At 30.4% G+C, this 27,962-nt stretch overlaps 2 protein-coding genes across 3 annotated transcripts in view; one reads left to right on the top strand and one right to left on the bottom strand.

Moving 5' to 3' along the window:
* The first annotated feature begins 1,244 nt into the window (after positions 1-1,244).
* The window catches only part of gmnc (geminin coiled-coil domain containing), a 66,829-nt gene continuing 40,111 nt past the window's right edge, over positions 1,245-27,962 (top strand). The window contains exons 1-2 of the mRNA XM_061972249.1: positions 1,245-1,340; positions 1,499-1,799. The gene's annotated coding sequence lies outside the window, so the exon portion shown is untranslated. The remainder of the gene's footprint in view (positions 1,341-1,498; positions 1,800-27,962) is intronic.
* On the bottom strand, positions 1,334-27,962 carry ostn (osteocrin). 2 transcript variants are annotated; one of them, XM_061972252.2, is made up of 5 exons: positions 27,695-27,962; positions 18,238-18,366; positions 2,018-2,104; positions 1,652-1,788; positions 1,334-1,568 (listed from the first exon to the last, which is right to left on the bottom strand). In XM_061972252.2, exons 2-5 carry the CDS (start codon positions 18,277-18,279, stop codon positions 1,478-1,480), a joined length of 357 nt encoding a protein of 118 aa, XP_061828236.1. In that variant the 5' UTR covers positions 18,280-18,366; positions 27,695-27,962; the 3' UTR covers positions 1,334-1,477. The 2 variants fall into 2 exon arrangements, with proteins under 2 accessions (XP_061828236.1, XP_061828235.1); XM_061972251.2 differs by lacking the exons at positions 18,238-18,366; positions 27,695-27,962 and having other exon boundaries at positions 2,018-2,152.

The raw sequence follows: 27,962 nt of genomic DNA, 5'->3' as shown, positions 1-27,962 counted from the left end.
TCAAATATGTTTATTTTAATGTATAATTCTATGGCTGGATGTAATAAGGAGTCAGGAAAAAATACAAAGAAAAACACAATTAATTTTGATGTTTTTAGCAAAATATAATAAAAATGTATTTATTATTATTATTTTTTAATTAATAAATATATTTATTTTTAGGTAAGATAAACATAATAATACAATTTATCTCTAGTCTGGATGATTTAGTTCTTGTCACCCTGTTGTCCTCCAGTCATGAAAAAAGGCTGTCCTCACTCAGGTCCGCATGGAGCTGGAGGGGGCGTGGCTTCCAGCTCCGGCTGAAAATCGGGAGATTTTCGGGAGAATATTTGTCCCGGGAGGTTTTCGGGAGAGGCGCTGAATTTCGGGATTCTCCCGGAAAATTCGGGAGGGTTGGCAAGTATGTAATTATGGCAAGACATTATGTGTTCAACAAAGCATCAGGTTACATGTTTGCTGCTATCTTGTGTACAATGTGATTAAATCTTACCAATGACCCTTGAAAGTACTTTGAGGTAATAACTCAGCATTTACCGGTACATATATGACACAATCCAAACAACCTTCCCTAGTCATGGTCCAAAACTTTAACATAAATGTCAACACACATGGTCACACATAACACAACCTGCCCTCTGAATATTGTAGGTAAACATCCAAAAACCATAAAAAACATTTCTAAATTACACTGATCATCCATTAGAGTGCACGATGTGGAAAATTGCAAAACACTCTCTCCACACTTATCCATGTTGGATGCATTTTAGCGGCTTGATGTTTCTGATGGATTACAAAACTTTAAGATGGTCGTCACGGAAGTAAACAAGGTAGGAGTCAAACTTTCACATACTCTTAATATCTAATTATATATCCATTATATTAAATATGCATCTATCATATTAATATATTATAATGATCTATATGTATGTATAATATGTACACATATATATATATATATTATTACATACATTATATTATATATGTAGTGTTGTGTTTGGACCAGTTGTTCCTCCCAGGGAATTCAAGTTTCTGGTCGCTCCCAAGCTCTTTATGACACTGAAAGCTGAGTAGAAGAACCACCAGAGACAGACAGAAAAGGTATTTTGTCATTTTATCCCCAAAGCTTTGGAAATATAATGAGACCAGTCCAGCATAGAACATTCAATCGCGCGGTCTGATCTAAAATATGGAAACCTTCTATTCTATAAAGTCTCTCTCCCTCCCACCCTCGCTGTCTTGTCTTTCCAGCCCAAACACATGCCCATTGTCCTCCGCAGCTGGACACAAGAAGAGATAAGGAGAAGGAGTATCTCTCCTCCTTACATTCCATAGTCAAGGTTAGCACACAGTATTTGCAGACAACCAAAAGACCACAATTGGAAGAAAAACACTATCTGTTTTGTAATATGATTATGAAAATAAAGAAGTAACACTTAAATACGGATATATGTAAATATCTGCCTCCGACAGTAGCCTATCCTCTCCTGTTTGGCAGGTGTTGCATTCCGATCCTGTCCATGGGAGGGAGACGCAGCCGTCGCCGTGGCAACTCAATGACTTGTCTACTGCTTGGAAGAAAAGCAGGTCGCAGGTGAGACCGACAGTGATGTCACAGTGGACTCTTCATTGTCATAGTAACACATCTTACCTGCTCGATGCTTGTTTGCTGGCCGCGACGCCGACGGACCGACGCTCCAAAGGAGAGACGCTGACAGGAAAACTCCTCCTCTTTGGCTCCTTGACTTCGTTCTCCATATTCACGCCCAGCTTTGACCCGTTTGCATGCTGGAACACAGGTGGGAGAACAAAAGTGTTACAGGGAAGGGGAACGTGAGGAAAATGTGACATCTCAAACTGCTTTTTGGGGAACAGTAGTCCTGGTTGTGAGGTCACTGATCCAGTTCTTCTACACCAAACTCCTTTATGGTCCTTGCTTTTGCTCAGTATGATTCTCGTCTGGTCGCTTATGAACACTTTTGTCCCAATACTTGTGTGTGTGTGTGTGTGTCCTGACCTGCTGGTGTGTGTTCTCCTCTGCGTAGTGTTGGTTGACAGTGATGACCAGCAGACAGATAAAGAGCAGACTGCCACACAGGTACATCTGTAACAAACAGTATCTGAATGCATCACACAACCCTTGACCCATGGTTAGTTACTACTACACATTTTAGCGGCATACCATAGGAACACACACACACACACACACACACAGCAGACCCGATTTAGCTGTGCTGATGATGTGTATTGTCCAGCAACATCAGGCTAATTTTAGTATTTTCCATCCCTGCAAATAAACGCCTTTTGAGCATCCAAAAACGAGCTCCTGCTTTGCCCTCGCGAGACATGCACACTGGCAACCCCACGTAAAGAAACACATAAACACACACATGCCGCCGACGTCAAACACATTCTTGATGACGCACAGTGCAGGTTCATGTGCACACACACACACACACACACAAAGTAAATTATTCCATTCACTAGAATATCCTGGTGTTCTTTCACTTTTCATCTTCATGCTCAACTTTTGTGTTGCCATATACATTTTGGTTACAAAAACTCACCAATATTTTTAAAGTGTTTTTTCTATTTATTCACAAAAAGTGTGTGCATAGATTAAGAGCAGAAGTTGCAAATATTTGAATATTATTACAGCTATTATTACTTAAATAACCTGCAAAAATATAAAAATCAGGCAAAAGTTGCAGATATTTTTGTTTAATTTGGTTACAAAAACTAACTCATATTTTTTAAATTGTTTTTCTATTTATTCACAAAAAGTGTGTGCATAAATTGAGAGCAGAAGTTGCAACTATTTGAATATTATTACAGCTATTATTACTTAAATAACCTGCAAACATAAAATCAGGCAAAAGTTGCAGATATTTTTGTTTAATTTGGTTACAAAAACTAACTCATATTTTTTAAATTGTTTTTCTATTTATTGACAAAAAGTGTGTGCATAGATTAAGAGCAGAAGTTGCAAATATTTGAATATTGTCACTGCTATTATTACTTAAACAACTTGCAGGCATAAAATCGTGCAAAAGTTGCTATTATTTTTGTTTAATTACTTAAAGAAATTTAATTATTTCAGGCAGGTTGTTTGTGTTTCCATATGAATTTTGGTAATATAAACTCACTTAATATTTTTTTATTGTTTTTCTTTATATTCACAGGAAATGTGCATAGATTAAGAGCAGAAGTTGCAAATATTTGAATATTATTACTACTATTATTTATTACTGAAATAACCTGACAAACATAAAATTATGCAAAAATTACAATTATATTTGTTTAATTAATTATTCCAGGCATCTTGTTTGTGTTGCCATATACATTTTAGTATTAAAAACTCACTAATATTTTTTTATTGTTTTTGTATTTATTCACAAAAATTGTGTGCATAGATTAAGAGCAGAATTTGCAAATATTTGAATATTATTACAGCTATTACTTAAATAACCTGCAAACATAAAATCAGGCAAAAGTTGCAGATATTTTTGTTTAATTTGGTTACAAAAACTAACTCATATTTTTTAAATTGTTTTTCTATTTATTCACAGAAAGTGTGTGCATAGATTAAGAGTAGAAGTTGCAAATATTTGAATATTGTCACTGCTATTATTACTTAAACAACCTGCAAGCATAAAATCGTGCAAAATTTGCTATTATTTTTGTTTAATTACTTAAAGAAATGTAATTATTTCAGGCAGGTTGTTTGTGTTTCCATATACATTTTGGTAATATAAACTCTTTTTAATATTTTTTATTGTTTTTATATATATTCACAAAAGAAATGTGCATAGATTAAGAGCAGAAGTTGCAAATATTTGAATATTATTACTACTATTATTTATTACTGAAATAACCTGACAAACATAAAATTATACAAAAGTTACAATTACATTTGTTTAATTACTTAAAGAAATTTAATTATTCCAGGCAGCTTGTTTGTGTTGCCATATACATTTTAGTAATAAAAACTCACTAATATTTTTTTATTGTTTTTGTATTTATTCACAAAAATTGTGTGCATAGATTAAGAGCAGAAGTTGCAAATATTTGAATATTATTACAGCTATTATTACTTAAATAACCTGCAAACATAAAATCAGGCAAAAGTTGCAGATATTTTTGTTTAATTTGGTTACAAAAACTAACTCATATTTTTTAAATTGTTTTTCTATTTATTCACAGAAAGTGTGTGCATAGATTAAGAGTAGAAGTTGCAAATATTTGAATATTGTCACTGCTATTATTACTTAAACAACCTGCAAGCATAAAATCGTGCAAAAGTTGCTATTATTTTTGTTTATTTACTTAAAGAAATGTAATTATTTCAGGCAGGTTGTTTGTGTTTCCATATGAATTTTGGTAATATAAACTCACTTAATATTTTTTTATTGTTTTTGTATATATTCACAAAATAAATGTGCATAGATTAAGAGCAGAAGTTGCAAATATTTGAATATTATTACTACTATTATTTATTACTGAAATAACCTGACAAACATAAAATTATGCAAAAGTTACAATTATATTTGTTTAATTACTTAAAGAAATGTAATTATTCCAGGCAGCTTGTTTGTGTTGCAATATACATTTTAGTATTAAAAACTCACTAATATTTTTTTATTGTTTTTGTATTTATTCACAAAAATTGTGTGCATAGATTAAGAGCAGAATTTGCAAATATTTGAATATTATTACAGCTATTACTTAAATAACCTGCAAACATAAAATCAGGCAAAAGTTGCAGATATTTTTGTTTAATTTGGTTACAAAAACTAACTCATATTTTTTAAATTGTTTTTCTATTTATTCACAGAAAGTGTGTGCATAGATTAAGAGTAGAAGTTGCAAATATTTGAATATTGTCACTGCTATTATTACTTAAACAACCTGCAAGCATAAAATCGTGCAAAATTTGCTATTATTTTTGTTTAATTACTTAAAGAAATGTAATTATTTCAGGCAGGTTGTTTGTGTTTCCATATACATTTTGGTAATATAAACTCTTTTTAATATTTTTTATTGTTTTTATATATATTCACAAAAAAAATGTGCATAGATTAAGAGCAGAAGTTGCAAATATTTGAATATTATTACTACTATTATTTATTACTGAAATAACCTGACAAACATAAAATTATGCAAAAGTTACAATTATATTTGTTAAATTACTTAAAGAAATGTAATTATTCCAGGCAGCTTGTTTGTGTTGCCATATACATTTTAGTAATAAAAACTCACTAATATTTTTTTATTGTTTTTGTATTTATTCACAAAAATTGTGTGCATAGATTAAGAGCAGAAGTTGTAAATATTTGAATATCATTACTGCTATTATTACTTAAACAACCTGCATACATAAAATCGTGCAAAAGTTGCTATTATTTTTGTTTAATTACTTAAAGAAATGTAATTATTTCAGGCAGGTTGTTTGTGTTTCCATATGCATTTTGGCAATATAAACTCAGTATTTTTTTTAATTGTTTTTCTTTATATTCACAAAAAAAATGTGCATAGATTAAGAGCAGAAGTTGCAAATATTTGAATATTATTACTACTATTATTTATTACTGAAATAACCTGACAAACATAAAATTATGCAAAAGTTACAATTACATTTGTTTAATTACTTAAAGAAATGTAATTATTCCAGGCAGCTTGTTTGTGTTGCCGTATACATTTTAGTAATAAAAACTCACTAATATTTTTTTATTGTTTTTGTATTTATTCACAAAAAGTGTGTGCATAGATTAAGAGCAGAAGTTGCAAATATTTGAATATTATTACAGCTATTATTACTTAAATAACCTGCAAAAATATAAAAATCAGGCAAAAGTTGCAGACATTTTTGTTTAATTTGGTTACAAAAACTAACTCATATTTTTTAAATTGTTTTTCTATTTATTCACAAAAAGTGTGTGCATAGATTAAGAGCAGAAGTTGCAAATATTTGAATATTATCACTGCTATTATTACTTAAACAACCTGCATACATAAAATCGTGCAAAAGTTGCTATTATTTTTGTTTAATTACTTGAAGAAATGTAATTATTTCAGGCAGGTTGTTTGTGTTTCCATATGAATTTTGGTAATATAAACTCACTTAATATTTTTTTAATTGTTTTTGTATATATTCACAAAATAAATGTGCATAGATTAAGAGCAGAAGTTGCAAATATTTGAATATTATTACTACTATTATTTATTACTGAAATAACCTGACAAACATAAAATTATGCAAAAGTTACAATTATATTTGTTTAATTACTTAAAGAAATGTAATTATTCCAGGCAGCTTGTTTGTGTTGCCATATACATTTTGGTAATAAAAACTCACTAATATTTTTTTTATTGTTTTTGTATTTATTCACAAAAAATGTGTGCATAGATTAAGAGCAGAAGTTGTAAATATTTGAATATCATTACTGCTATTATTACTTAAACAACCTGCATACATAAAATCGTGCAAAAGTTGCTATTATTTTTGTTTAATTACTTAAAGAAATTTAATTATTTCAGGCCGGTTGTTTGTGTTTCCATATACATTTTGGTAATATAAACTCACTTAATATTTTTTAATTGTTTTTCTTTATATTCACAAAAAAATGTGCATAGATTAAGAGCAGAAGTTGCAAATATTTGAATATCATTACTGCTATTATTACTTAAACAACCTGCATACATAAAATCGTGCAAAAGTTGCTATTATTTTTGTTTAATTACTTAAAGAAATGTAATTATTTCAAGCAGGTTGTTTGTGTTTCCATATGAATTTTGGTAATATAAACTCACTTAATATTTTTTATTGTTTTTCTATATATTCACAAAAAAAATGTGCATAGATTAAGAGCAGAAGTTGCAAACATTTGAATATTATTACTACTATTATTTATTACTGAAATAACCTGACAAACATAAAATTATGCAAAAGTTACAATTATATTTGTTTAATTACTTAAAGAAATTTAATTATTCCAGGCATCTTGTTTGTGTTGCCGTATACATTTTAGTAATAAAAACTCACTAATATTTTTTTTATTGTTTTTGTATTTATTCACAAAAAATGTGTGCATAGATTAAGAGCAGAAGTTGCAAATATTTGCATATTATCACTGCTATTATTACTTAAACAACCTGCATACATAAAATCGTGCAAAAGTTGCTATTATTTTTGTTTAATTACTTAAAGAAATGTAATTATTTCAGGCGGGTTGTTTGTGTTTCCATATGAATTTTGGTAATATAAACTCACTTAATATTTTTTTATTGTTTTTCTATATATTCACAAAAAAAATGTGCATAGATTAAGAGCAGAAGTTGCAAATATTTGAATATTGTTACTACTATTATTTATTACTGAAATAACCTGACAAACATAAAATTATGCAAAAGTTACAATTATATTTGTTTAATTACTTAAAGAAATGTAATTATTCCAGGCAGCTTGTTTGTGTTGCCATATACATTTTGGTAATAAAAACTCACTAATATTTTTTTATTGTTTTTGTATTTATTCACAAAAAGTGTGTGCATAGATTAAGAGCAGAAGTTGTAAATATTTGAATATCATTACTGCTATTATTACTTAAACAACCTGCATACATAAAATCATGCAAAAGTTGCTATTATTTTTGTTTAATTACTTAAAGAAATGTAATTATTTCAGGCAGGTTGTTTGTGTTTCCATATGCATTTTGGCAATATAAACTCAGTATTTTTTTTAATTGTTTTTCTTTATATTCACAAAAGAAATGTGCATAGATTAAGAGCAGAAGTTGCAAATATTTGAATATTATTACTACTATTATTTATTACTGAAATAACCTGACAAACATAAAATTATACAAAAGTTACAATTACATTTGTTTAATTACTTAAAGAAATTTAATTATTCCAGGCAGCTTGTTTGTGTTGCCATATACATTTTAGTAATAAAAACTCACTAATATTTTTTTCTTGTTTTTGTATTTATTCACAAAAATTGTGTGCATAGATTAAGAGCAGAAGTTGCAAATATTTGAATATTATTACAGCTATTATTACTTAAACAACCTGCAGGCATAAAATCGTGCAAAATTTGCTATTATTTTTGTTTAATTACTTGAAGAAATGTAATTATTTCAGGCAGGTTGTTTGTGTTTCCATATGAATTTTGGTAATATAAACTCACTTAATATTTGTTATTGTTTTTCTATATATTCACAAAAAAAATGTGCATAGATTAAGAGCAGAAGTTGCAAATATTTGAATATTATTACTACTATTATTTATTACTGAAATAACCTGACAAACATAAAATTATGCAAAAGTTACAATTATATTTGTTTAATTACTTAAAGAAATGTAATCATTCCAGGCAGCTTGTTTGTGTTGCCATATACATTTTGGTAATAAAAACTCACTAATATTTTTTTTATTGTTTTTGTATTTATTCACAAAAAATGTGTGCATAGATTAAGAGCAGAAGTTGTAAATATTTGAATATTATTACTGCTATTATTACTTAAACAACCTGCATACATAAAATCGTGCAAAAGTTGCTATTATTTTTGTTTAATTACTTAAAGAAATGTAATTATTTCAGGCAGGTTGTTTGTGTTTCCATATGCATTTTGGCAATATAAACTCAGTATTGTTTTTAATTATTTTTCTTTATATTTACAAAAAAAATGTGCATAGATTAAGAGCAGAAGTTGCAAATATTTGAAAATTATTACTACTATTATTTATTACTGAAATAACCTGACAAACATAAAATTATGCAAAAGTTACAATTATTTTTGTTTAATTACTTAAAGAAATGTAATTATTCCAGGCAGCTTGTTTGTGTTGCCATATACATTTTGGTAATAAAAACTCACTAATATTTTTTTTATTGTTTTTCTATTTATTCACAAAAAGTGTGTGCATAGATTAAGAGCAGAAGTTGCAAATATTTGAATATTATCACTGCTATTATTACTTAAACAACCTGCAGGCATAAAATCGTGCAAAAGTTGCTATTATTTTTGTTTAATTACTTAAAGAAATGTAATTATTTCAGGCAGGTTGTTTGTGTTTCCATATGAATTTTGGTAATATAAACTCACTTAATATTTGTTTTATTGTTTTTCTATATATTCACAAAAAAAATGTGCATACATTAAGAGCAGAAGTTGCAAATATTTGAATATTATTACTACTATTATTTATTACTGAAATAACCTGACAAACATAAAATTATGCAAAAGTTACAATTACATTTGTTTAATTACTTAAAGAAATTTAATTATTCCAGGCAGCTTGTTTGTGTTGCCGTATACATTTTAGTAATAAAAACTCACTAATATTTTTTTATTGTTTTTGTATTTATTCACAAAAATTGTGTGCATAGATTAAGAGCAGAAGTTGCAAATATTTGAATATTATCACTGCTATTATTACTTAAACAACCTGCAGGCATACAATCGTGCAAAAGTTGCTATTATTTTTGTTTAATTACTTAAAGAAATGTAATTATTTCAGGCAGGTTGTTTGTGTTTCCATATGCATTTTGGCAATATAAACTCAGTATTTTTTTTTATTGTTTTTCTTTATATTCACAAAAAAAATGTGCATAGATTAAGAGCAGAAGTTGCAAATATTTGAATATTATTACTACTATTTATTACTGAAATAACCTGACAAACATAAAATTATGCAAAAGTTACAATTATATTTGTTTAATTACTTAAAGAAATTTAATTATTCCAGGCAGCTTGTTTGTGTTGCCATATACATTTTAGTAATAAAAACTCACTAATATTTTTTTTATTGTTTTTGTATTTATTCACAAAAATTGTGTGCATAGATTAAGAGCAGAAGTTGTAAATATTTGGATATCATTACTGCTATTATTACTTAAACAACCTGCATATATAAAATCATGCAAAAGTTGCAATTATTTTTGTTTAATTATTTACAGAAATTTAATTATTCCAGGCAGCTTGTTTGTGTTGCCATATACATTTTGGTAATAAAAACTCAATAATATTTTTTTATTGTTTTTGTATTTATTCACAAAAATTGTGTGCATAGATTAAGAGCAGATGTTGTAAATATTTGAATATCATTACTGCTATTATTACTTAAACAACCTGCAAGCATAAAATCGTGCAAAATTTGCTATTATTTTTGTTTAATTACTTAAAGAAATGTAATTATTTCAGGCAGGTTGTTTGTGTTTCCATATGAATTTTGGTAATATAAACTCACTTAATATTTTTTTATTGTTTTTCTATATATTCACAAAAAAAAATTGCATAGATTAAGAGCAGGAGTTGCAAATATTTGAATATTATTACTACTATTTATTACTGAAATAACCTGACAAACATAAAATTATGCAAAAGTTACAATTATATTTGTTTAAATACTTAAAAAAAATGTAATTATTCCAGGCAGCTTGTTTGTGTTGCCATATACACTTTGGTAATAAAAACTCACTAATATTTTTTATTGTTTTTGTATTTATTCACAAAAATTGTGTGCATAGATTAAGAGCAGAAGTTGCAAATATTTGCATATTATCACTGCTATTATTACTTAAACAACCTGCATACATAAAATCGTGCAAAAGTTGCTATTATTTTTGTTTAATTACTTAAAGAAATGTAATTATTTCAGGCAGGTTGTTTGTGTTTCCATATGAATTTTGGTAATATAAACTCACTTAATATTTTTTATTGTTTTTCTATATATTCACAAAAAAAATGTGCATAGATTAAGAGCAGGAGTTGCAAATATTTGAATATTATTACTACTATTATTTATTACTGAAATAACCTGACAAACATAAAATGTATGCAAAAGTTACACTTATATTTGTTTAATTACTTAAAGAAATGTAATTATTCCAGGCAGCTTGTTTGTGTTTCCATATACATTTTAGTAATAAAAACTCACTAATATTTTTTTATTGTTTTTGTATTTATTCACAAAAAATGTGTGCATAGATTAAGAGCAGAAGTTGTAAATATTTGAATATCATTACTGCTATTATTACTTAAACAACCTGCATACATAAAATCGTGCAAAAGTTGCTATTATTTTTGTTTAATTACTTAAAGAAATGTAATTATTTCAGGCAGGTTGTTTGTGTTTCCATATGAATTTTGGTAATATAAACTCACTTAATATTTTTTATTGTTTTTCTATATATTCACACAAAAAATGTGCATAGATTAAGAGCAGAAGTTGCAAATATTTGAATATTATTACTACTATTATTTATTACTGAAATAACCTGACAAACATAAAATTATGCAAAAGTTACAATTATATTTGTTTAATTACTTAAAGAAATGTAATTATTTCAGGCAGCTTGTTTGTGTTGCCATATACATTTTGGTAATAAAAACTCACTAATATTTTTGTTATTGTTTTTGTATTTATTCACAAAAAGTGTGTGCATAGATTAAGAGCAGAAGTTGCAAATATTTGAATATTGTCACTGCTATTATTACTTAAACAACCTGCATACATAAAATCGTGCAAAATTTGCTATTATTTTTGTTTAATTACTTGAAGAAATGTAATTATTTCAGGCAGGTTGTTTGTGTTTCCATATTAATTTTGGTAATATAAACTCACTTAATATTTTTTATTGTTTTTCTATATATTCACCAAAAAAATGTGCATAGATTAAGAGCAGGAGTTGCAAATATTTGAATATTATTACTACTATTATTTATTACTGAAATAACCTGACAAACATAAAATTATGCAAAAGTTACAATTATATTTGTTTAATTACTTAAAGAAATTTAATTATTCCAGGCAGCTTGTTTGTGTTGCCATATACATTTTGGTAATAAAAACTCACTAATATTTTTTTTATTGTTTTTGTATTTATTCACAAAAATTGTGTGCATAGATTAAGAGCAGAAGTTGTAAATATTTGAATATCATTACTGCTATTATTACTTAAACAACCTGCATACATAAAATCGTGCAAAATTTGCTATTATTTTTGTTTAATTACTTAAAGAAATGTAATTATTTCAGGCAGGTTGTTTGTGTTTCCATATACATTTTGGTAATATAAACTCACTTAATATTTTTTTATTGTTTTTCTATATATTCACAAAAAAAAATGTGCATAGATTAAGAGCAGAAGTTGCAAATATTTGAATATTATTACTACTATTATTTATTACTGAAATAACCTGACAAACATAAAATTATGCAAAAGTTACATTTATATTTGTTTAATTACTTAAAGAAATTTAATTATTCCAGGCAGCTTGTTTGTGTTGCCGTATACATTTTAGTAATAAAAACTCACTAATATTTTTTTATTGTTTTTGTATTTATTCACAAAAAGTGTGTGCATAGATTAAGAGCAGAAGTTGTAAATATTTGAATATCATTACTGCTATTATTACTTAAACAACCTGCATACATAAAATCGTGCAAAAGTTGCTATTATTTTTGTTTAATTACTTAAAGAAATGTAATTATTTCAGGCAGGTTGTTTGTGTTTCCATATGAATTTTGGTAATATAAACTCACTTAATATTTTTTATTGTTTTTTTATATATTCACAAAAAAAATGTGCATAGATTAAGAGCAGAAGTTGCAAATATTTGAATATTATTACTACTATTATTTATTACTGAAATAACCTGACAAACATAAAATTATGCAAAAGTTACAATTATATTTGTTTAATTACTTAAAGAAATGTAATTATTCCAGGCAGCTTGTTTGTGTTGCCATATACATTTTAGTAATAAAAACTCACTAATATTTTTTTATTGTTTTTGTATTTATTCACAAAAATTGTGTGCATAGATTAAGAGCAGAAGTTGTAAATATTTGAATATCATTACTGCTATTATTACTTAAACAACCTGCATACATAAAATCGTGCAAAAGTTGCTATTATTTTTGTTTAATTACTTAAAGAAATGTAATTATTTCAGGCAGGTTGTTTGTGTTTCCATATGAATTTTGGTAATATAAACTCACTTAATATTTTTTTTATTGTTTTTCTATATATTCACAAAAAAATGTGCATAGATTAAGAGCAGAAGTTGCAAATATTTTAATATTATTACTACTATTATTTATTAATGAAATAACCTGACAAACATTAAATTATGCAAAAGTTACACTTATATTTGTTTAATTACTTAAAGAAATGTAATTATTCCAGGCAGCTTGTTTGTGTTGCCATATACATTTTAGTAATAAAAACTCACTAATATTTTTTTTATTGTTTTTGTATTTATTCACAAAAAGTGTGTGCATAGATTAAGAGCAGAAGTTGCAAATATTTGAATATTATCACTGCTATTATTACTTAAACAACCTGCAGGCATAAAATCGTGCAAAAGTTGCTATTATTTTTGTTTAATTACTTAAAAAAATGTAATTATTTTAGGCAGGTTGTTTGTGTTTCCATATGAATTTTGGTAATATAAACTCACTTAATATTTTTTTAATTGTTTTTCTTTGTATTCACAAAAAATGTGCATAGATTAAGAGCAGGAGTTGCAAATATTTGAATATTATTACTGCTATTATTTATTACTGAAATAACCTGACAAACATAAAATTTATGCAAAAGTTACACTTATATTTGTTTAATTACTTAAAGAAATGTAATTATTCCAGGCAGCTTGTTTGTGTTGCCATATACATTTTGGTAATAAAAACTCACTAATATTTTTTTATTGTTTTTTTTATTTATTCACAAAAAGTGTGTGCATAGATTAAGAGCAGAAGTTGCAAATATTTGAATATTATCACTGCTATTATTACTTAAACAACCTGCAAGCATAAAATCGTGCAAAATTTGCTATTATTTTTGTTTAATTACTTAAAGAAATGTAATTATTTCAGGCAGGTTGTTTGTGTTTCCATATACATTTTGGTAATATAAACTCACTTAATATTTTTTATTGTTTTTGTATATATTCACAAAAAAAATGTGCATAGATTAAGAGCAGAAGTTGCAAATATTTGAATATTATTACTACTATTATTTATTACTGAAATAACCTGACAAACATAAAATTATGCAAAAGTTACAATTATATTTGTTTAATTACTTAAAGAAATTTAATTATTCCAGGCAGCTTGTTTGTGTTGCCATATACATTTTGGTAATAAAAACTCACTAATATTTTTTTATTTTTTTTCTATTTATTCACAAAAAGTGTGTGCATAGATTAAGAGCAGAAGTTGCAAATATTTGAATATTGTCACTGCTATTATTACTTAAACAACTTGCAGGCATAAAATCGTGCAAAAGTTGCTATTATTTTTGTTTAATTACTTAAAGAAATGTAATTATTTCAGGCAGGTTGTTTGTGTTTCCATATGAATTTTGGTAATATAAACTCACTTACCGTAATATTTTTTTTATTGTTTTTGTATATATTCACACAAAAAATGTGCATAGATTAAGAGCAGAAGTTGCAAATATTTGAATATTATTACTACTATTATTTATTACTGAAATAACCTGACAAACATAAAATTATGCAAAAGTTACACTTATATTTGTTTAATTACTTAAAGAAATGTAATTATTCCAGGCAGCTTGTTTGTGTTGCCATATACATTTTAGTAATAAAAACTCACTAATATTTTTTTTATTGTTTTTGTATTTATTCACAAAAATTGTGTGCATAGATTAAGAGCAGAAGTTGTAAATATTTGAATATCATTACTGCTATTATTACTTAAACAACCTGCAAGCATAAAATCGTGCAAAAGTTGCTATTATTTTTATTTAATTACTTAAAGAAATGTAATTATTTCAGGCAGGTTGTTTGTGTTTCCATATGAATTTTGGTAATATAAACTCACTTAATATTTTTTATTGTTTTTCTATATATTCACAAAAAAAATGTGCATAGATTAAGAGCAGAAGTTGCAAATATTTGAATATTATTACTACTATTATTTATTACTGAAATAACCTGACAAACATAAAATTATACAAAAGTTACAATTACATTTGTTTAATTACTTAAAGAAATTTAATTATTCCAGGCAGCTTGTTTGTGTTGCCATATACATTTTAGTAATAAAAACTCACTAATATTTTTTTATTGTTTTTGTATTTATTCACAAAAATTGTGTGCATAGATTAAGAGCAGAAGTTGCAAATATTTGAATATTATTACAGCTATTATTACTTAAATAACCTGCAAACATAAAATCAGGCAAAAGTTGCAGATATTTTTGTTTAATTTGGTTACAAAAACTAACTCATATTTTTTAAATTGTTTTTCTATTTATTCACAGAAAGTGTGTGCATAGATTAACAGCAGAAGTTGCAAATATTTGAATATTATCACTGCTATTATTACTTAAACAACCTGCAAGCATGAAATCGTGCAAAAGTTGCTATTATTTTTGTTTAATTACTTAGACATGTAATTATTTCAGGCAGGTTGTTTGTGTTTCCATATGCATTTTGGCAATATAAACTCAGTATTTTTTTATTGTTTTTCTTTATATTCACAAAAAAAATGTGCATAGATTAAGAGCAGAAGTTGCAAATATTTGAATATTATTACTACTATTATTTATTACTGAAATAACCTGACAAACATAAAATTATGCAAAAGTTACAATTATATTTGTTTAATTACTTAAAGAAATTTAATTATTCCAGGCAGCTTGTTTGTGTTGCCATATACATTTTGGTAATAAAAACTCACTAATATTTTTTTATTGTTTTTCTATTTATTCACAAAAAGTGTGTGCATAGATTAAGAGCAGAAGTTGCAAATATTTGCATATTATCACTGCTATTATTACTTAAACAACCTGCAAGCATAAAATCGTGCAAAATTTGCTATTATTTTTGTTTAATTACTTAAAGAAATGTAATTATTTCAGGCAGGTTGTTTGTGTTTCCATATGAATTTTGGTAATATAAACTCACTTAATATTTTGTATTGTTTTTCTATATATTCACAAAAAAAATGTGCATAGATTAAGAGCTGAAGTTGCAAATATTTGAATATTATTACTACTATTATTTATTAATGAAATAACCTGACAAACATTAAATTATGCAAAAGTTACACTTATATTTGTTTAATTACTTAAAGAAATGTAATTATTCCAGGCAGCTTGTTTGTGTTGCCATATACATTTTGGTAATAAAAACTCACTAATATTTTTTAAATTGTTTTTGTATTTATTCACAAAAAGTGTGTGCATAGATTAAGAGCAGAAGTTGTAAATATTTGAATATTATCACTGCTATTATTACTTAAACAACCTGCATACATAAAATCGTGCAAAAGTTGCTATTATTTTTGTTTAATTACTTAAAGAAATGTAATTATTTCAGGCAGGTTGTTTGTGTTTCCATATGAATTTTGGTAATATAAACTCACTTAATAATTTTTTTTTTTTTGTATACATTCACAAAAAAATGTGCATAGATTAAGAGCAGGAGTTGCAAATATTTGAATATTATTACTACTATTATTTATTACTGAAATAACCTGACAAACATAAAATGTATGCAAAAGTTACACTTATATTTGTTTAATTACTTAAAGAAATGTAATTATTCGAGGCAGCTTGTTTGTGTTGCCATATACATTTTAGTAATAAAAACTCACTAATATTTTTTTATTGTTTTTGTATTTATTCACAAAAAATGTGTGCATAGATTAAGAGCAGAAGTTGTAAATATTTGAATATCATTACTGCTATTATTACTTAAACAACCTGCATACATAAAATCGTGCAAAAGTTGCTATTATTTTTGTTTAATTACTTGAAGAAATGTAATTATTTCAGGCAGGTTGTTTGTGTTTCCATATGAATTTTGGTAATATAAACTCACTTAATATTTTTTTAATTGTTTTTGTATATATTCACAAAATAAATGTGCATAGATTAAGAGCAGAAGTTGCAAATATTTGAATATTATTACTACTATTATTTATTACTGAAATAACCTGACAAACATAAAATTATGCAAAAGTTACAATTATATTTGTTTAATTACTTAAAGAAATGTAATTATTCCAGGCAGCTTGTTTGTGTTGCCATATACATTTTGGTAATAAAAACTCACTAATATTTTTTTTATTGTTTTTGTTTTTATGCACAAAAAATGTGTGCATAGATTAAGAGCAGAAGTTGTAAATATTTGAATATCATTACTGCTATTATTACTTAAACAACCTGCATACATAAAATCGTGCAAAAGTTGCTATTATTTTTGTTTAATTACTTAAAAAAATTTAATTATTTTAGGCAGGTTGTTTGTGTTTCCATATGCATTTTGGCAATATAAACTCAGTATTTTTTTTAATTGTTTTTCTTTATATTCACACAAAAAATGTGCATAGATTAAGAGCAGAAGTTGCAAATATTTGAATATTATTACTACTATTATTTATTACTGAATTAACCTGACAAACATTAAATTATGCAAAAGTTACAATTATATTTGTTTAATTACTTAAAGAAATTTAATTATTCCAGGCAGCTTGTTTGTGTTGCCATATACATTTTGGTAATAAAAACTCACTAATATTTTTTTTATTGTTTTTGTATTTATTCACAAAAATTGTGTGCATAGATTAAGAGCAGAAGTTGTAAATATTTGAATATCATTACTGCTATTATTACTTAAACAACCTGCATACATAAAATCATGCAAAAGTTGCAATTATTTTTGTTTAATTACTTACAGAAATTTAATTATTTCAGGCAGCTCGTTTGTGTTGCCGTATACATTTTGGTAATAAAAACTCACTAATATTTTTGTAATTGTTTTTCTATTAGTTCACAAAAAGTGTGTCCATATATTAAGAGCAAACAGAGCGAATATGTGAATATTATTATTGGTTGTATTACTGAAATAACCGGGAAATACATAATCATGCAAAAGTTGCAATTATTTTTGTTAAATTATTGAAAGAAATGCAATTATTTCAAGCAGCTTCCATGTACATGTTGAAATAACTTACGACACTTGATGAATCATCTTTCCTGCTCTTTTTCTCTGTTCAACTTTTGTATTTTTACTGTAATACACTAGTGGTACTACATTACTGTTTCCCTATATTTTTATATTATACTCCTAAAAATGCTTTTATTCTGAAAAAGAGCAAGAAAAAATCTGAAAATGTAAAAACATCAATGTGCAGTGGAAACAGCATGACACACAACACACACATACACACACACACACACACACACACATGTTACCTTCAACGTATCCGTTGGTCTGTCGCCGTGTGCAGGCTTCATGTCAGGTTTTATAGCAGCTGTCCGTCTCGTGTCCAATGAGCAGCCTGCAATTCTGTGACATCACTTCCTGCTCCCCCTTTTTCCACTCTGTGTCATGTGTGCGATTGCATCATCAGGTCAATTAGCTCCTCTTAGAACCTTTCCTTATCCCTTTGTCTCCTCACAACTTCATAACAATCAGAAAACCCCCCACCATATTTTGTTATATGAACCCAAAAAGACCGCAACAGGAAGTCCTAGTCTTGAGGCGTCCCACCAGTATCTTTCCTTGATCCCCTGTTGTTTAAAATAACGTCATCAATTGTGCTTGTACTGCGTCATACTGTTTCCAGTATGTCGCTGATTTATTCAGCCGTGGGAGAGGGTGAATTATTACAAACACTTGCTAGTATGCTACAGTCCACAAACACAAATGAAGATCAATTATTGCCGCCCATGGTCAATAAGTTGACATATATCTGTATCTGCCTTTTTTTTATCGATATCGGCTTGTTATTTACAAACCCTGTTTCCGTATGAGTTGGGAAATTGTGTTAGATGTAAATATAAACGGAATACAATGATTTGCAAATCCTTTTCAACCCATATTCAATTGAATGCACTACAAAGACAACATATTTGATGTTCAAACTCATAAACTTTTCTCTTTTTTTTGCAAATAATAATTAACTTAGAATTTCATGGCTGCAACACGTGCCAAAGTAGTTGGGAAAGGGCATGTTCACCACTGTGTTACATGGCCTTTCCTTTGAACAACACTCAGTAAACGTTTGGGAACTGAGGAGACACATTTTTTAAGCTTCTCAGGTGGAATTCTTTCCCATTCTTGCTTGATGTACAGCTTAAGTTGTTCAACAGTCCGGGGATCTCCGTTGTGCTATTTTAGGCTTCATAATGCACCACACATTTTCAATGGGAGACAGGTCTGGACTACAGGCAGGCCAGTCTAGTACCCGCACTCTTTTACTATGAAGCCACGTTGATGTAACACGTAGCTTGGCATTGTCTTGCTGAAATAAGCAGGGGCGTCCATGGTAGCGTTGCTTGGATGGCAACATATGTTGCTCCAAAACCTGTATGTACCTTTCAGCATTAATGGTGCCTTCACAGATGTGTAAGTTACCCATGTCTTGGGCACTAATACACCCCCATACTATCACACATGCTGGCTTTTCAACTTTGCGCTTATAACAATCCGGATGGTTCTTTTCCTCTTTGGTCCGGAGGACACGACGTCCACAGTTTCCAAAAACAATTTGAAATGTGGACTCGTCAGACCACAGAACACTTTTCCACTTTGTATCAGTCCATCTTAGATGAGATCAGGCCTAGCGAAGCCGACGGCGTTTCTGGGTGTTGTTGATAAACGGTTTTCGCCTTGCATAGGAGAGTTTTAACTTGCACTTACAGATGTAGCGACCAACTGTAGTTACTGACAGTGGGTTTCTGAAGTGTTCCTGAGCCCATGTGGTGATATCCTTTACACACTGATGTCGCTTGTTGATGCAATACAGCCTGAAGGATCGAAGGTCACGGACTTAGCTGCTTACGTGCAGTGATTTCTCCAGATTCTCTGAACCCTTTGATGATATTACGGACCGTATATGGTGAAATCCCTGAATTCCTTGCAATAGCTGGTTGAGAAAGGTTTTTCTTAAACTGTTCAACAATTTGCTCACGCATTTGTTGACAAAGTGGTGACCCTCGCCCCATCCTTGTTTGTGAATGACTGAGCATTTCATGGAATCTACTTTTATACCCAATCATGGCACCCACCTGTTCCCGATTTGCCTGTTCACCTGTGGGATGTTCCAAATAAGTGTTTGATGAGCATTCCTCAACTTTATCAGTATTTATTGCCACCTTTCCCAACTTCTTTGTCTCGTGTTGTTGGCATCAAATTCTAAAGTTAATGATTATTTGCACACAAAAAAATGTTTATCAGTTTGAACATCAAATATGTTGTCTTTGTAGCATATTCAATTGAATATGGGTTGAAAATGATTGGCAAATCATTGTATTCCGTTTATATTTACATCTAACACAATTTCCCAACTCATATGGAAACGGGGTTTGTATTTCAAACAACATCAGCAGATACAATATATACAAATAAGAGTATTTTAAAATAGACGTCACATAAGTAAAGAGTTGCCATGCATGAAAAAAGTAATTTTTTAAAATTAATTTAAGAATAAAAATTACCGTCATTGTCAATAATTCCCCCCAAAATATGTTTTGCTATCTGACAGGGCATTCCTTTGAGTTCTTGTGAGAATTCTGCTCAGCTGCTTCCACCGCGGCGCTCGCACGGCCACACCCCTTCCTTTCTCTCCTTGCAGTGCCGATCGCCGACACCAATGGGATGTTCTCGAACTTTTTTAACCTCATAAAAAACACTCGGCTCTCCAAGTACCAACATAAATAAACCTACTCAGTGGCCTAGAGCTTGGCACTCACATATCTGCCAACTACTCCGGTTTTCCCGTAATTAGTACGGTTTTCATCAACCTAAAAATACGGTTTTTCATTAATTAATTTTTTTTTTTTTTTTTTAAGTTTTATTCACGAAATCGCATAACAACAATGACAATCGACACTGCTTCCCGTAACTTCCTATCGAGCCATTCCGAATGCCATGCGCGAGGCTATTTATAGCACCGCTGCCAAGCACGAGGCACCAGTTGCCCATTGTTTCCAAACGAGCGAACGATCATGGAATCATCCGGAGAAAAATCGCAAACGAATCTTAAACCGAAAAGAAAACTGCAGTCATTCCGTGAAGAATATTCAAAAGCCTATCCGGGAATAATTATCCGTTCCAAAAAGGGTGAAAACTACGCGAATTGCACCTTGTGCAGACAAGATTTTTCGATCGGACACGGAGGAATTAGCGATGTAAAAGACCACCTTGGGACAAAAAAACACAAGTCTAATGCCGTTGCTAGCGATACAAGTGGAAAACTTTCAACGTTTTTCGTCGCCCAAACAGATTCTTTGGATGTGATAAATGCCGAAGTTTTATTTACGGAGGCAATAATTGAGCAAACAAAAAGGTAATGACACCAATGTTATCTATTGGAATTGTTTAGTACTGTTATACTGTTAAAAGTGTTTATACTATTTATGCTTTCAAGTCCAAGTTGAAGAAATCTTGTTAAATGTTGACAGCATAACTACCAAAATACAGAAGTGTGTCCTTAATATTTTTGCAGTGCTATTTCTGTTGAAAAGTTCAAATGATTACATTAGAGATGTGATGTGCCACTTTTCAAGTGTCTGATGGCTTAAATTAATTTTCATTAATTTTTCATATTTTGAATTCTTTTGAAAGGCTTACAAAAAAACTACATTTGAATTGTAATTCCATGCTATTGACAGGACTATTAATTTTAATGAAGTTAGCTTACCATGTTTACAGTATGATAATTGTGATAGAAATGTGAATTTTAGGCACAGAATATTTTTTACAATTGAACAAGGCAGTAGATTATACAAGCTTGGACAGAAACTTAATAATGACACCAATTTTTTTTTTTAAATGGAATTGTTTAGTACTGTTTTACCATTTTTTTTACTGTAAAAAGTGTTTATACTTTCAATTAACAAATTGAAGTCTTGTGAAAGGTTGACAGGATAACTGGCATTAACTGTCAAAATAATTTCAAACTATTGAAGTTAGCTTACAGAATAAACATGTCAATCAACCCATATGATTTTTGCTGTAATATTTTTGTTTTGAAAAGTCACTGTGACTGATAGAAAAGTGATGGTTTTAGCAACATTTTAACCTGTCTGAATGCTAATAATCATTTTGCGTCGGCCTGAACCCCCCACCAGGACTTTGTCCTAGACCTACCGGGGCCTGCGGCCCCTGGACCCTGGCTACTAGGTTTTTCTGATTTCAAAAGTTGGCAGGTATGCACTCAGCATCAAGGGTTGGAATTGGGGGTTAAATCACCAAAATGATTCCCGAGCGCAGCCACCGCTGCTGCTCACTGCTCCCCTCACCTCCCAGGGGGTTATCAAGGGTGATGGGTCAAATGCAGAGAATAATTTCCCCACACCTAGTGTGTGTGGGACAATCATTGGTACTTTAACTTTAACTTTAATGACCAACGTGAAAACACAGTAGCGTAGCAGGCCTGAGTATTCATTAAAAACATCTAATATAGTAATATCACACCGAGTTTGAACAATAACACTGAGTTTGAACATACAATAAGGGATTTGAGAATCACTGGTCTACACTACGTTTCCGCTCTTTGCCAGGAAATCCAATTTTTGTCCTGCTTTCCCATGTTGTTTTCTTTGTTTGCGCTGGATGGAGTGTCTCGACAAGTTTTCGTCCGCAACACAGCGCGGGCGAATTTCATGCTCCGCAATTCAATCCATTAACGCGACAGAGATAGAAGGACATGAATACGACAGAAACGATACTGCTGCCCTAAATCCAAACTTGGTGTGAATATCTTGACAAATATGAGACTCATTATATGAGTGAAGAGTAGCAGGCAGCAGCTCACACATTATCATACTTAGTGTAACATCCAGGAAGAAATGACAGCCAGCCAGCTTGAAAAATGTCTCAACTATAATCTACCTGGGTTTTTTTTTAGCAATATTTCAGGATATTAAATCCATAAATTGTACAGGTTCTATTGATTTAAAAAAATGTGTTTTTATATTTATAAAATATTTTAAACAATTTTCCCAGGAGATTTCTTCTATTTTGAAAGGCAAATATTGATGCTCTTGTTAGACACACGTAATACATACTTGCCAACCTTGAGACCTTTGATTTCGGGAGGTGGGGGATGGGGGCGTGGTCGGGGGTGGGGCGGGGGCGTGGTTGGGGGCGTGGTTAAGAGGGGAGGAGTATATTGACAGCTAGAATTCACCAAGTCAAGTATTTCATACACACACATATATATATCTATATATATATATATATATATATATATAGATATATCTATATATATATATATATATATATATATAGATATATATATATATATAGATATATATAGATATATATATCTACATCCTGAAATTATGCAAACAAAACTGTGTTTAGATAATTGATACTTCAAACTTGCATAAATAAATCTTAAGGAATATAACATAACTTGGCTTCTGAGAGTTTCAAAATGTAATGAATAAAATGCTAAAGTTGTTGATAAACAAGCAATTATTTTAATAATTAAATATGGTCATTTTAAATGAATTATTATGATGATTCAAAATCAATTATTTCAAATATGTTTATTTTAATGTATAATTCTATGGCTGGATGTAATAAGGAGTCAGAAAAAAATACAAAGAAAAATACAATTAATTTTGATGTTTTTAGCAAAATATAATGAAAATGTATTTATTTATTTATTTTTTTAATTAATAAATATATTTATTTTTAGGTAAGATAAACATAATAATACAATTTATCTCTAGTCTGGATGATTTAGTTCTTGTCACCCTGTTGTCCTCCCGTCATGAAAAAAGGCTGTCCTCACTCAGGTCCACATGGAGCTGGAGGGGGCGTGGCCTCCAGCTCCGGCTGAAAATCGGGAGATTTTCGGGAGAATATTTGTCCCGGGAGGTTTTCGGGAGAGGCGCTGAATTTCGGGAGTCTCCCGGAAAATTCGGGAGGGTTGGCAAGTATGGCATAACGTAACCCCAGCCTCTACTGTAGCCTCTATTCTATGCGCCTTATATACCAAGGGTTGGAATTGGGGGTTAAATCACCAAAATGATTCCCGGGCGCGGCCACCGCTGCTGCCCACTGCTCCCCTCACCTCCCAGGGGGTGATCAAGGGTGATGGGTCAAATGCAGAGAATAATCTCGCCACACCTAGTGTGTGTGTGACAATCATTGGTACTTTAACTTTTTAACTTTAACTTTAATGCGGTGCGCCTTATATATGAACAAAGTTTTAAAATAGGCTACAGGCGCTGAATTTCGGGAGTCTCCCGGAAAATTCGGGAGGGTTGGCAAGTATGACGTAATAAGACTTGCACTTAGACTTAGTTTAGTTTATTTGAAGGGACAATGCACAGAAACATTAAGCTCAAAGACAGATATGTTCTGTACCAGATTATAGCTAAATAGCTCATTTCCATCTGCAGTCCCTGGCTACCTAAATTAAAGGGATACAAAAATCATTAGGGCTGCGAATCTTTGGGTGTCCCACGATTCGATTCAATATCGATTCTTGGGGTCACGATTCGATTCAAAATCGATTTTTTTCAATTCAAAAACGACTTTTTCCCAATTCAAAAGGATTGTCTATTCATTCAATACATAGGATTTCAGCAGGATCTACCCCAGTCTGCTGACATGCAAGCAGAGTAGTAGATTTTTGTAAAAAGCTTTTATAATTGTAAAGGTCAATGTTTTATCAACTGATTGCAATAATGTACATTTGTTTTAACTATTAAATGAACCAAAAATATGACTTATTTTATCTTTGTAAAAATATTGGACACAGTGTGTTGTCAAGCTTATAAGATGCGATGCAAGTGTAAGCCACTGTCACACTATTGTTCATTTTTATTTTTATTTTATAAATGTCTAATGATAATGTCAATGAGGGATTTTTAATCACTGCTATGTTGAAATTGTAACTAATATTGATACTGTTGTTGATAATATTCATTTTTGTTTCACTACTTTTGGTTTGTTCTGTGTGGTGTTTGTGTCTCCTCTCAATTGCTCTGTTTATTGCAGTTCTGAGTGTTGCTGGGTCGGCTTTGGTTTTGGAATTGGATTGCATTGTTATGGTATTGCTGTTGTCAGGCTTGCCCCTGACAGTTTGGTTGTGTTTTAGTTTTTCCTCTGTGTGTAGTATTTCCTGTCAGCGCTCTTGTTTTGGTTCTGTTTCCTGTTTGTCTCCCTGAGTGCTGTGTCCCCTGAGCTGTGGCTGATTGGCACCTGGCCACACCTGGTGTCAATCAGCCAGCTGCTATTTATACCTGCCCTACCCTCCAGTCACTGCTGGATTATTGTCATTGTCATTGTCGCTAATACGTGTTGTCACTACTACCTGTCATAATACTTGTCGTTGTAGCTCTGTCTACTTTTTGTTCACTCTGCTCATGTCATAGTTCCTTCGTGTCACAGTAAGTGTTTTTGTTTCTTGTCGACAGTTAGCCTTTTTGCTATTTTAGTTCATAGCCAAGTTTGTTCACCGCCTTGTGCGCGCCTTTTGTTTGTACCCTTTTGTTTGTTTTTTTTGCTATAATATTAAATCATGTTTTCTCGTTCAATGCCTGCCGTAATCTCTGCATCTTGGGGTTCATCACCAACAAACACTGACAGCTGTGTATTGTTTTGTTGGATTGATTAATTAAAAAATAAATAAAATAAATAAATAAATGAAAAATATAAAAATCGATTTTTTAAAAATGAGAATCGATTCTGAATCGTACAAGTGAGAATCGCGATTCGAATTCGAATCGATTTTTCCCCACACCCCTAAAAATCATGCAATAAAATTATGACAGTAAAATCATAGTCATGGACACATACTTAATATACAATACAACCACACCTCATTTACATCGTCACACAAAGGACAATACATGCTCTTGTCCACGTCTGTCATCATTTGTAAAAACAACCATGATTTTAACAGACACACCTCACAATTTACAACAAAAATGCTCTCATGGATAAATATAATCCACATTAAGTTGACATGTCAAACAAGGTGGCCACCTTATTGACCGTGTGAGCAGCTTTGATTGCTCCAAAGCCACTTTTTAACTTCAATTGTGAATGACGAGTAATCTGTTAGACTTTTCAAGTTTGTTGTGAGGTCGTTCCATTCCTTTATGGCTTACACTTCGACTTAGACAAACCTTAATGATCCACAAGGGAAATTGTTCCACACAGTAGCTCAGTTACAAAGGATAATGCACACGAGGGCACAAAAAGAGGGCGAAAACAAAAGGTATAAAGTAGACAAAAAATGTACCATAGTAGCAATATAACATATATGTAATATTTACATATTATATATACCGTATATACTATATACTGATATATTATATTATTATTGTCATGTCTGTGTAATCATGTTTTGTTTTAGTCATGTTTTGTTTAGTTATTGGACTCTTTAGTTTCTGGCTTTTCACTCCCTTGTCTTGTTTCCATGATTACCCATTAGTTTCACCTGTTCCACGTTTGGACTCATTGTGCACTCTTGTTTGTCACCATAGCAACCCATTAGTTTTCACCTGTCACTTCACGTTTTGAGTCACGCACCTGTTTTCGTTAATCATGTCTGTAGTATTTAAGTTCATTGTTTTCAGTTTGTCTTTCTGGTGACATCTCACATTTATGCTCTGTCCATTCCTGACACTTGTGCGCGCTTTTCGTTTGTACTTTTTTTTTTTTGATGTATTAAATAAATCATGTACTCACATTCCCGTCTCGCCCGAGCCAACTTTCCGTTGCATTCCGGAAAAGCAAACACCCAGGACCAAGTCATGACATTAAAACGAAAAGCGCGCACAGTGGCGGAGAACAAACTATGAAACCAAAAGACTATACCAAAAAAAAGTACAAACGAAAGGCGCGCACGTACAGTGGCGGAGAACAAACTATGAAACCAAAAGACTATAGCATTAATAAACAAACCTTACTTGGCTTGGACAAAAATAGTAGCATGAAGGATGGACATGAAAACAAGTGTCAGGAATGGACAGAGCATAAATGTGAGATGTCACCAGAAAGACAAACTGAAAACAATGAACTTAAATACTACAGACATGATTAACGAAAACAGGTGCGGGACTCAAAACGTGAAGTGACAGGTGAAAACTAATGGGTTGCTATGGTGACAAACAAGAGTGCACAATGAGTCCAAACGTGGAACAGGTGAAACTAATGGGTAATCATGGAAACAAGACAAGGGAGTGAAAAGCCAGAAACTAAAGAGTCCAATAACTAAACAAAACATGACTAAAACAAAACATGATTACACAGACATGACAATTATATTGTATTATAACATATAACAAATCCCAATTACCATGTACAATAATACAGCAGATAAAGATAAAGGTGTTTGTGTTTGTTTGCTGCTCAACTAAACGCAACATTAGCGCCGCATAAAACAATATGTCGCAACTGGTCCCACGTTTCCAAAAAATATTGTTAAATAAACAACTTAAAGCCTGTCATAACTTGGACTTTGGCTTGGTTTGTTCTCCCGTGGTGCAAATGAACTGGACTGGTCAAGGCTTGAAGGTGGGTACATGATTTATTTAAACTATCAAAAAAGGAATAAACGAAAAGCGCGCACAGGGGCGGAGGTACAAAACTAGACTTTAAACACAAAACTTGCACTTTGGCAGAAACTATGAATAATTAAACAAAACACTAACTGTGGCTTAACAAACAAAAACTTACTTGGCATGGAACCGGCATGAAAAAAAGAGTAGCAAGGGTCATCAGGGTGTGGAGAGAGTGCAGGAGCATAAATGCGGGGATGTCGTCAGAACGAACAACAGAAAATGAATGAACTTAAATACTATGGACATGATTAGTGAAAGCAGGTGCGTGACTCGAAACGTGAAACAGGTGCGTGACGTGACAGGTGAAAACTAATGGTTGCTATGGTGACAAGAGTGCACAATGAGTCCAAACGTGGAACAGGTGCGTGACGTGACAGGTGAAA

Source organism: Nerophis lumbriciformis, linkage group LG17 (genome assembly GCF_033978685.3).
Source record: "Nerophis lumbriciformis linkage group LG17, RoL_Nlum_v2.1, whole genome shotgun sequence".
In the NCBI taxonomy this organism is placed as follows: domain Eukaryota; kingdom Metazoa; phylum Chordata; class Actinopteri; order Syngnathiformes; family Syngnathidae; genus Nerophis; species Nerophis lumbriciformis.
This window is presented reverse-complemented; position numbering and strand designations above follow the sequence as displayed.